General features: G+C 52.8%; 3 protein-coding genes across 3 annotated transcripts; 1 reads left to right on the forward strand and 2 right to left on the reverse strand.

The window, feature by feature from the left end:
- Window positions 1-96: 96 nt before the first annotated feature.
- On the reverse strand, window positions 97-2,786 carry VE01_00295 (uncharacterized protein). Its single transcript, XM_018269827.2, has 5 exons — window positions 1,922-2,786; window positions 1,379-1,873; window positions 1,111-1,331; window positions 449-1,024; window positions 97-379 (listed from the first exon to the last, which is right to left on the reverse strand). Exons 1-5 carry the CDS (start codon window positions 2,273-2,275, stop codon window positions 211-213), a joined length of 1,815 nt encoding a protein of 604 aa, XP_018135041.1. The 5' UTR covers window positions 2,276-2,786; the 3' UTR covers window positions 97-210.
- Window positions 2,787-3,787: 1,001 nt separating this feature from the next.
- Window positions 3,788-5,331, forward strand: VE01_00296 (uncharacterized protein; the record flags this gene model as incomplete). The annotated part of the gene is made up of 3 exons (XM_018269828.2): window positions 3,788-4,648; window positions 4,737-4,935; window positions 5,020-5,331. Exons 1-3 carry the CDS (start codon window positions 4,047-4,049, stop codon window positions 5,329-5,331), a joined length of 1,113 nt encoding a protein of 370 aa, XP_018135042.1. The 5' UTR covers window positions 3,788-4,046.
- Window positions 5,332-8,637: 3,306 nt separating this feature from the next.
- On the reverse strand, window positions 8,638-10,378 carry VE01_00297 (uncharacterized protein). The gene is made up of 2 exons (XM_018269829.2): window positions 9,693-10,378; window positions 8,638-9,645 (listed from the first exon to the last, which is right to left on the reverse strand). The coding sequence occupies exons 1-2, from the start codon at window positions 10,188-10,190 to the stop codon at window positions 9,118-9,120; spliced, it is 1,026 nt and encodes a 341-aa protein (XP_018135043.1). The 5' UTR covers window positions 10,191-10,378; the 3' UTR covers window positions 8,638-9,117.
- Between the last annotated feature and the right edge of the window lie 202 nt (window positions 10,379-10,580).

Consider the following 10,580-nt stretch of genomic DNA (forward strand, 5'->3'; position numbering starts at 1 on the left):
ACTGCTGCGTTTTGATAATTGTTGCTGCAATTGCTTTGGCGGAAATCTGTTTGAAGGCCCGGATAAGGGGGTATAGTAATCGACCAATCGATGATGATAGTTTCAAGATGTTTATATTTTATACGCCGTCCCCGCGGCTTTAAATCGCTATTATCTACACGTTACATATATGTATGGTATAAATCCAATATGTCCCCTAAACAAACCCCCTTACTCGGACCTCGGCGACTCGATAATACCGGAATCAGCTACCCTCCTCCTCTCATTCTCCTTCTCTGCTGCTCCCATGTCTGCTAGGCCGTACCAGGTTATGAACCCGAGGCCTAGGAGTGCGGATATGATGCTGAATGTCATTGCTACTATACCCCTTGGCGTGAATCTGCGAAGCATTAGTCGGATCCTCACACTCGATAAATAGGGGGAAAAAAACAAGGAAACAAGCACATACCCATCAGGCAACGGCCCCGGCGGTTTATTCTCCCCCGTCAAATCCAGCAAATCCTCCGTATTCCCCGCCGCATTCCCCTTCGTCCCCGTCCCAGCAGACTTACACGCCTCATAATGATCCTCAGGAATACTGATCGTCTTCTGCATCTCCAGCGGCGCCTCCACCATCGTCGCAATCAGCCCAGAATCAACATGCCACTCGATATGGCAATGGAACAACCACACTCCTGGATTATCCGCTTTGAACCTCAACACCATGTTTCCGTTCGGCCTGACCATCAACGTGTCCCTGCGCATCGGCGTCTTGGAGAAATCGGTATCCCGCGTGGCGTCGAAGGGACCGGCTTCCTCGGCGCTGCGCCAGATGGCTTGGAAGGCGTGGCCGTGCAGGTGGAAGGGGTGCTTGCCGGGGTCGTTGTTGTTGATGACGATGTCGACGATTTGGTTGTGGGAGAGCACGAAGGGGTGCGTGTATTGGCCGTAGATGGCGGGGTTGGTGGCGGTGAGGCCGCTGGTGAGGGCCGTGTAGAGGGTGGGTACTTTGGCGGGCTTGTAGGTTATGTTGTTGAAGAAGGCGCTGGGAGGGGGGTTAGCATGGGGGGTTGGTGAGGGGGGAGGGGGGGTAGGGCGAGAGGGAAAGGGGGAGGGGAAGGGGGTGCTTACTAGTTTGCTCCGTCGGCGAGGTTGTCCATCATTACTTCGAGGGTGATGGTTTGGTCTGCGTCTCCTAGGAGGGGCTCCTTGTCGTGGGGAACGAGGTCGAAATCGTCAATGTCTGTGAACTCATCGATGAGCTTTGGCTCTGGAAGAGGCTTGCTATTGTCATAGACGAGCCATCCTGTAACATTGTAGTTCAAGGTATCGGGGAATTTGTCGAATAGATCCTTGGTCTGTCAGTACGTGCATAGCTCAACTAGAAAGGACTACTCACTGTATCCATACTTCCAACAAATGCATAATTGGCAGTAGTCTCGTTCTTGGCCGTCACGAGGAAACTGTATCTCTGAGCCGCGGTCAAATATATCATGTCTGCCTCGTATGGGTCGGTGTAAATGCCATCCACCTCGACAATCTTCATCGTGTGACCTTCAAACCAGACACGCTGCCCTGCAAAAGCGCCCATGTTCACCATGCGGAAGAGGTAGGTCTTGCCGGCCTCAATTTTGACCTGCAGGTCTTGCGTGTCATTCAACAGTGCTGAGTTAGGCACTGGCTCAGCACCTGTGGGGTTGGCCTTGTTCAGGAATTTTGGGATGAGGTCCGTCATTTGGTCATGGTACCAGTCTGAGACTGAGACGACAATCTCCTCATCATACATGTCCTTGAAAGGAGACTTGGGGTCAGAGATGATGAGAGGAGCACGGATTCCGTCAGGGTACTGGCCGCGGAAATGCGAGTGATACCAATAGGTACCCGGTTGGTCAATCTGCATAATATTTAGTAATCGGGAACATGATAGCTGGAAATCTCATACCGTAAAGTTGTATTTGAAGGTAGCTCCCGGCACAATACCGCACTGAGTGACCTCAATAGCGCCATCCATCTCCGTGGTTCCATTCATAAACAGGCCATGGAAATGGAGCGAGGTAGTCGCATTACCCAAGCCATTCTCGAGGTTCACGATGACGGTATCGCCAACGTCTGCGTTGATAGTTGGCGGTGGCCACGCATTGTTGATTCCGATTGTTGCGCGCTCGAAAAGTCCGTCTGGGTTTGCTCTCACCCAGGTGACGTTGAAGTCGTAGGTCACGACCTTGGCGTCGGCGAGGAGGGAGAATATGGCGAGGGAGAGGGAGAGGATGTAGAGGAAGGGGTGGGAGGGAGCCATTGCGAGGTTGTGTTCTCGACAATAAGAGAATATTTTCACAACGGCATGGGTGATGGAGGGGAAGATACGGGTAATTTGGAGAGGGAGAGGGAGGGACAGGGAGGCTCAAGTAGAGTATGAAGATGGTCGGGTGAGGGTAGGAGAGGGAGAGGGAGAGGGAGAGGGAGGAATGTGTGAGTGATAGAGAGAGAGCCTTGGGGAATAAAAACTTTGATCTGATAACCAACAGAGGCCGGGGTGGGTAGGTCAGAGAGGGGTGTGGGTGCGGGTGAGGGTGTGGGTGTGGGTGTGGGAGCAGGGGTAGGTGTGAAACGTAAGGAAATGGATCAGGCCAAGGTTATCAGATGGCGGGCGCATGCAGTAGAGACGGCAAGTGTTAGCGAAGAGAGTTCTGCGGTAGAAGTAGGTGTGCATGTAGAGGAGGCGAGTATGTGCATGTGCACGTGGGGTGTATGTTCTGTTCTCGTATACGTATAAACGTGCAGTAATGATTTCGGCTGGGGGATTGAGAGGCGGGAGGGGGGAGAGGGGTGGGAGGAGTGAGAGGGGGTGGGAAGGGAGCGGATGAGCTCAATTGGTGTGGCATCCCTTCTAGAACCCTTCCGACTCCCCTATCCAGCACGTTTTCCGGCGTCTTCCCCCGTAATTTTGTAGTGATTCTTCTAGTGAGCGATTATTGCCAAAGGCCGGTGTTCGGTCGGGGGTGGAGCTGCTGAATCAATAGAACCGACCGACAAAAACATTTTCTCCGCGGGGGGACTGGGGGGACTGGCTTGGGTACTTACTTGGCCATGCTTAGCCGTGCTTGTCACCGATCACCGACTTGAAGCTTTTTCAGCAGGAGCATCAATTCTAAAAGTGGGGGCGCAGTGGAGTAACAGTGGATTCAACCAGGTTAGACCAGGTTGAACCAGCTTATCAGATTCTGCCAAAGCACACTAACGGGACAGGAGTGGTGTTGTTAGCCAATCATCTACATACCAGCTGCGGGTACCCCCAAGCAAATTGACAGATCTGATAAGACAATCTAACTGGATGCACACACACTACCCAACGAATTCCCCTAAGCCCCCAAAGCAAAGTCCCCTCCAGTCCCTCCAATCCCCTCCAGTCCCTCTTCCCCCCCAACCAGTTAGAACTCGGGACTCGGCATGCATACTCCGGCTTTTCCCTTCCCTTCACCCACCACTCGTTATTTCCCTCTCCAGCCATTTCAGCCATTCCAGCCTTTTCGACTCTCTCCCACGTACTGTTTACGTCTTTCTCTCACTCTTCGGCCACACGGCATACATCATACACCGCAAAATGAGTAATCACACGATCACCCCCATCCACTATGATCACTCCACCCACAAGTAGCTAGCCAGCCCTTTCTTCACAAGGACACCCCCAACTCCCACCCTTCCTGCCGATCTACATACCGATTGGTTTCCCTCCCCCTCGGGCTTTTTTTTTTCAGTTATCTGATCCGCTACCCACCCGCTACACCCACCCCACCCCACCCCTCCTCCTCCCGTTCTTCGGCTTTTATCAGATCATGCAGCTGCAGCTGTTGTGTCAGACCCCGGGACCATAGCCTAGTACTATTTTGACAACCCTCCTTACCTCACCTCTCCCTCCCTCTCGCTTCCTTTTTTCCCTCCTACACCCCACGTCCCTCTTCCCATAAACCTCTCTCTCTCCCACCTCTCCCTCTCTCTCGCGCATCTCTACCACCCAACCCCCCCCTCTCTGCCTCAAGGCTTCACCACCCCCCCATCCCCCGCCAACAATGGCACCCAACGTCTTCGCCGTCCCCGTCTTCTTCATCGTCTTCCGCGAAACCATCGAAACCGGCATCATCATCTCCGTCCTCCTCGCCTTCCTCAAACAAACCCTCTCTGGCCCCACCTCCGACCCCGTCATCTACAAGAAACTCGTGCGCCAAGTCTGGCTCGGCTCCATCATCGGCCTCACCCTCTGCCTCATCATCGGCGGCGGTCTAATCGGCGCTTTCTACGGTTTAAGTCGCAATGCCTGGCAATCGACCGAGTACTACTGGGAAGGCTCCTTCGGGCTCGTCGCAGCGATCATCATCACAGCCCTTGGCGCGGCGCTGCTGAGGGTGTCGAAGTTACAGGATAAGTGGCGGGTTAAGCTGGCCAAGGCGCTGACTGAGAAGGCGGAGAAGGAGGAGGGGAAGAGGAATCGGTTCCAGAGGTGGTGCGAGAGGTATGCGATGTTTTTGGTGCCGTTTGTGACGGTGTTGAGGGAGGGGATTGAGGCGATTGTTTTTATTGCGGGAGTGAGCTTTTCGAGTCCCGCGGCGAGTGTGCCGTTGCCCGTTGTGATGGGGTTGTTGGCGGGGGCGGCGATTGGGTATATTATTTATAAGTAAGTCGTGTCTCCGCCAATTCAGGTTACCTACCACTACTCTTGCGGGAATTGGACTGGGAAAAGGGAAGGGGACTAACGGAAACAGGGGCGGTGCAACGGCGCGTTTACAGTACTTCCTCATCGTCTCAACATGCTTCCTCTACCTCGTTGCCGCGGGTCTCTTCTCCCGCGCTGTGTGGTTCTTCGAGGCGCAGCTGTGGAATAATGCCGTTGGAGGCGACGCGGCCGAGACGGGTGCTGGGCCGGGGTCTTACGATATCGATAAGTCGGTGTGGCATGTGAATGTGAGTTCCTTCGCTTCTCTCCTCCCATTTCCCCTCCGATCCTTTTCCGGGAATCCTGGGTTCTGATTACTGACACCCCTCCAGTTCGGCAGCCCCGACCTCAACGGCGGCGGCGGCTGGGGAATCTTCAACGCCGTCTTCGGATGGCAAAACTCCGCCACCTACGGCAGCGTGATTAGTTACAACATCTACTGGATCTTCGTCATCGCCATGTTTGCGAGCATGCGGTTCCAAGAGGTGAGAGGGCGCTGGCCTTGGGGACGGAAGGTGAAGAAGGGGACGGATGATGGGGATGTGGAGGGGAGCGCGAGGGAGAGTGGTGGGGAGGGGAGTGGGGGGGATGAGAAGAGGGTGCATGTTGTGGAGGTTGGGGGGGCGAGGACGGTGGGGGAGTAAATGGGAGGGGTGGGAGAATGTAGATACCAAAATTTTGTATTGCGATTTAGGATAGGGGAAATGATGTAAATAGAAACCCTTTTATACCCAACCTCCACGCCCCTCCCGCTCGTCGACCAAGAACAGACATCAAAACCTCCCCCTATCCCCTCCGCACCTCTTTCGCGTGGAAAATGCCAAATGTGAGGGTCGAACAGCCTCCTCCTCGGGGCCCCCATATAAATAAATCTCCCACCACAAACGAACTGATGACCACACACGATAATCAGGACACTAAAGGGATTCCACCTCGCTCTAGACGGTCGGTGATATATATATTTTTTTTCATCACCCAATTAACATACATGCGTGACCAAAAGAACAACATCCCATCCCACCCCCCTTCCCCTCCCTACCGTCCACTACCCCACACCGTCCGCTCCTCTGAGCAGCGATGGGTAGGCGACGGGTATAAATATCCCGGGCTCGCCGGTGACAGGTATGGCTTCAGAGGAAATGACACTAAAAATGACCTTATGGTTGGTCTTGCCGTCTTCCCTGGAGCCTTTCTCTCTCATAGAGCGTGTTGGTGGGTTGGATGGGGGTGTGTGTTTGATTACTGTCTCAGGGGACGGCGGTGGTAGGAGGGACGGTGAGAAATCCGCGACGGCAGGAGGAAAGCAGTGGTGAGAAGAAGGCCGTGATGAGAAGTAATCCGGCAACAGCAGTTCAAATACCAAAACTACAGATCAGAGAATCAAAACTTCAGATGGGTCTTCGTATGTCAGACATAACTGATCGTGTAGTGTAGAGAACATCACTCACAGTCTTGACCATCAGAGAGACTCGCGATATAATACGGGTATCATAGATCCAGATCCATGAGCACGAGCTCATGTCAGTCGTGGGACTGGAGTGGTGGTGTGGTTTTGTGTTGGTTGTTTCGGGACGAGTGTTGGGGGGTTTTATATAAGTTTTTCTTTGGTGCTCTGGGATGGGGAGAATGATTATGGCTAGCTGGGGGGGAGGGGGTGTTGTGAAGGCTTCACTGCGAACTCGGGGATATACTCAACCCATCTCATATCTAGTCATCCACTTTCCACCCCTTTCCTTGTCCTCCAGGCCTAGTTGTGGGATAGCTCGAGCACACATCACACACACCCTATAAATACCTCGCCCTCAACTCCAACACTCGACAAGTACAGGCAAAGAATTGGAACAGAGCATATGTGTCGTCGCGTCCCCACAACTACACACTTGCCGCCCTCGATGTCAGAAGCCGCGCTAACTGCTTCCCCTCAACTCGAGTGATCCGGGTGGTGACAGGTCGGCGGAGTGGCGGCGGGAATCTGCGACAGCGCCGGGGGGGGTGAGAAGCAGCTGCGGTGGGAATAGATAGCGACAGTGAGAAGTCAGCAACAACACAGGGGCAAATGGGATACTTTTCCAGAAGCCAGGTCGAGTATTAGAGCCTGGCGGCAAGGCAAGCGATAGGTTTTGCGAATTTGGCTTTGTAGAGGATACAGATGTTGGATGGGGTTATATACGTTTCGTCTTGCTGCTCGTGGCTGGTCAAGGCGAGGATGGAGAGGATGATTACAGAGCACTTTAAAAACGGGAGGGGGGATACCTTCACTGCGCGCTAGAGGAGATACTCAGCTATTCCCATAGTTTGCCCATTTGCGATGATCTTTTTGCTCTGAGATGACGATGTTGGCATGGGAATGGGACGTTCGTGGGAGAGGAGACGGCCCCTATAAGTACCCCCCTCTCCATCTGCGACACCCGGGAACAGCGGCAAAACTACAATTCCTGGAACAGATGATAAGGAGTTCCGTATTTCAATTGTTACACATGTCGCACCTGATACCAGAAGCTGCGATGGCTACTTCCGCTCATCTCGAGTGGTCAGAGTAGTGGCAGTGCTGGTCGATGTGGCGGTGAGAATCGGCGACGGTAGGAGGAGACGGTGACGAGAATCGTCGCGGTGAGAAGAAGACTTCGATGGGAAGAAATCATCCAGCAACAGCAGAGCAGGCAGAAGAGGTAGTACGTCTTGTCGTCCAGGATCTTCGCTAGTGATAACTGAGGGAAGGACCCATATCCCATTCATAGAACTTTACTCCCCTTCCTATTGCAATGGCTCCAAAAAGTCGGTTGCTATCTCTATTCTTATAATCGTTGTCCATGAATGTATGCCTTTTGTGCAGCCTTTTAATATCACTTTGATGGTCGCGCGGTGCTGATATTGTGAGCTTGTTCTGGGGTTTGCGAGCAGCTCCTGGCTTGTCAACGGAGTGGGAAGGGCACATTGTCTCGCTGCGGAAATGCGGTGATGGGTTCGATGCTCTCATGGAGATATATTCAGCTAGTTTTGTTGCTAGGTTGGTTATTTATCTTTCATTTAATCACCTCGGCGAAGTGTGGTTATAGGATTGTCCGAGCACACACCACATAACCCCTATAAATCCCCCACTCCCCATTTTTGAGCTGCACACTCGACAAACAAAAGAGCATTTTCAAATGCTACATGGGCGGTGCGGGACCTCATCCCCCCACAGCTTCATCTTGCCGTGCCACACCCGACCTCATCGTCTCTCTCTGTTCCCCTTCTCCCTCGCTGTTGAACCTCAGGTCCATACACGGAACCTTGATAATAGAAGCTGCCAGCGCGGTGATAAGTTGAGCTGGCACTGGGTTGTGGTAGACGCAGTGACAGTGAGAATCCTCGACAGTGATAATCTGTAACGGTAGGAAGAAAAGCGGTGGTGAGAAGACACTGTTGTTTATCTGGCAGCTACATACGCTGACTTGAAGTATTAAACTGGCGTTACCATACCCTGACTTGATGGTGGTTGCATTTAGTGGGATGTAATTATGGATCATTCCCAGAGCGCCTAATGTTTTTGCGACGAACCTAGAGCGTGCGTGTTATCCAAGCCGGTTCGCATGGCTGAATGATCCCGGTTTCCAAGCGCTCCACGTCCATATGGGTGGTCAGCTTTGAGAGTGTTTCGTGTCCAAAATTGGGTACGATTTGCGTACGAGGAACATGTCGAGGTCTACGACGGCTGGAGGGTGGGATAGGCTGATGACGGCCGGGGACGATTTAGGGGGTTGAAAGAAAAGGGGTTGTGATGGGTGGTTCTGGGGACAAACTATTAATGAAGGAAAGAAAAGATGAAAAAGTAGTGGCTACACTCGTCATTGGATATGGGACCGGCGATACTTATATAGAACCCTCATCGAGGCAAGTAAGTAGAAACAAGGATTAAACGATACGAAAAAGACGAGACAGGATCAAGAGACAGCATACACATTGAAATTCTTGTTGAATTAGACCGATATTGCTCAGGCAGAATGAAAGAAACAGTTTGCAAGCTGGCATCCCGCTTCAGGTGCATCGACCCCGAGAACCACGAGCTATCCTCATTTGCTGCTGTAGATGGACGTCTTCACCTCGCAGATAGTAGGAATCTGCAACAGCGAGAGTGACATCGTTTCTTTCAAGAGAAACGATGACAGGATGGAGGTTGGTGGCAGCAGTATACACTGGTGCTGACAGGAAATATCACGACAGTTGACACCCAGAAGCCTCTACCACGATCCTGTATCGTGGATTAATATAAGAGCCTGAAATTTATGTGCATCATCAAAGATCTGTCTGAGTTCTTCTTCCCAGTTTTCGATGATAGACTTTCTTGCTTGGCCAGGCACATAACTTCGCTCTCATAGCAAAATATATGTCAGCCAACATAAACAAAGGATATATTTCTAAAAATCCCCAAAACTATCTACTCCCACCCCCTAAGCATGCTGCTTCTTCCTCCTCCCCCTCAACGCCTTCACCCCCTCCCTGCCCTTCTCCGCCGCCTCATCCAGCATCCCCCCCGCTCTCTCCCTAACCTGATGTTTCTCCGCCTCATCCCTCACATCCTCCATCACATCCCCCCCCACACTCGTCCCATGCAACCAATCCATAAACCCCCACGGCGCAAAATTTCCCCTACCACGACTCTGCATATGTCGATCCTGCCGTCTCGCGATGCCGCCCAGCATGATGCCGGGGAGCGTGGCGTAGCCGGATGCGACGAGGGTTTCTTCTAGAGTGGTGAGGGCGAGGAGGAGGAGGTGCGTGAGGATGTGGGGGCGGAAGAGGAGGGTGGGGAGGTAGAGGGGGAGGAAGTGCAGGAGCAGGTGGGGGAGGGGGTGGTCGTAGTAGGCGGTGAAGGAGTAGGGGGCTGTGATGGAGTGGTTCCATTGCTTGTGGAGCGTGGAGAAGATGTTGGGGTGGGCGGGGCGGTGGAGGAAGCGGTGGATGTAGTATTGGAGGACCTGTGGGGTTGTTAGTGGTGTGTGAGGGTGGAGGCCGGAAGGCTTACTTCTCTTATGACAAGTCCTCGGAGGACGTCCTTTGCTATCGACCACGGCATTGGGAGTGTGGTGGTAATCTTCATGGCGCTGCGCATGTGGAGAACCTCAGTGAAGAGGAACTCTACGGCGACTTGTATCCCGACGGACAGAAGTATGTTGAACAAGCTGACCCCAATAACCTGCCACCACGGCGGCGTGCCCTTGCTCTTTTTTGCGCCTTGCACGCCGCCAGTCCGGGTTGGTAACGCTGGGGCGCCCTGGATCTTAAGGCCTACTGCCAAGCTCGGTATGATTGTGTCGAAGAGGAGGAAGAAGGCTGCGGGGAGTAGGAAGAAGAGGGCGCGCACGGCGAGGGTGCCAATAACCTCGACGCGGAGCTGGGATTGTGTGAGGACAAGGGTTGACCAAGTCATGTAGAAGAATAAGAGGTTGAGAGAGGTTGAGTAGGTGCCGAGTGTGGGCAGGAGCAGGTAGCCCACTACTGGAAGTGAGAGTAATGCGCCCATGGTGTTTGAGGGCTGTGAAGCAGATAACGCGTTGGTTTGATGAGTTGAGACACTTTATGCGACGACCATATATGCATGCATACAAAGAAAGATGAGGAATCTCACTTAGTCTGCCCTTATATATATACTGGCATTGTTGTATATATATTGTATGTGGACCCTCAATGGGTTGATAAATAACAAAGACATGCTCTATGACGACATAACTTCCAGACTTGCTTTGAGCTTACATTCTTGGACTACCCAATGAGGAAGAGCCTAGAATTGGTCTGTGCATACCAACGAAAGCGGTCAGTCAGGGGAGTGAAAGGTAAATGGCAGAATTCCCGCTAAAAAGGGTCTCACCGCCTTCCCGCCCTGCCCCAAGGGACAAGCCGCAGTCGCGGTACT

This window comes from Pseudogymnoascus verrucosus (assembly GCF_001662655.1).
Source record: "Pseudogymnoascus verrucosus strain UAMH 10579 unplaced genomic scaffold scaffold_1, whole genome shotgun sequence".
In the NCBI taxonomy this organism is placed as follows: domain Eukaryota; kingdom Fungi; phylum Ascomycota; class Leotiomycetes; order Thelebolales; family Thelebolaceae; genus Pseudogymnoascus; species Pseudogymnoascus verrucosus.

What these genes read in the sequence shown, in the direction of transcription:
- VE01_00297 (XM_018269829.2), bottom strand. Translation starts at nt 10,190, where the DNA reads ATGGGCGCATTACTCTCACTTCCAGTAGTGGGCTACCTGCTCCTGCCC. An exon ending in GAGGACTTGTCATAAGAGAA is followed by an intron (nt 9,646 to 9,692) that starts GTAAGCCTTCCG and finishes ACAACCCCACAG; the next exon opens with GTCCTCCAATACTACATCCA.
- VE01_00295 (XM_018269827.2), bottom strand. Translation starts at nt 2,275, where the DNA reads ATGGCTCCCTCCCACCCCTTCCTCTACATCCTCTCCCTCTCCCTCGCC. An exon ending in TTGTTGGAAGTATGGATACA is followed by an intron (nt 1,332 to 1,378) that starts GTGAGTAGTCCT and finishes TGACAGACCAAG; the next exon opens with GATCTATTCGACAAATTCCC. An exon ending in CCGGGGCCGTTGCCTGATGG is followed by an intron (nt 380 to 448) that starts GTATGTGCTTGT and finishes AATGCTTCGCAG; the next exon opens with ATTCACGCCAAGGGGTATAG.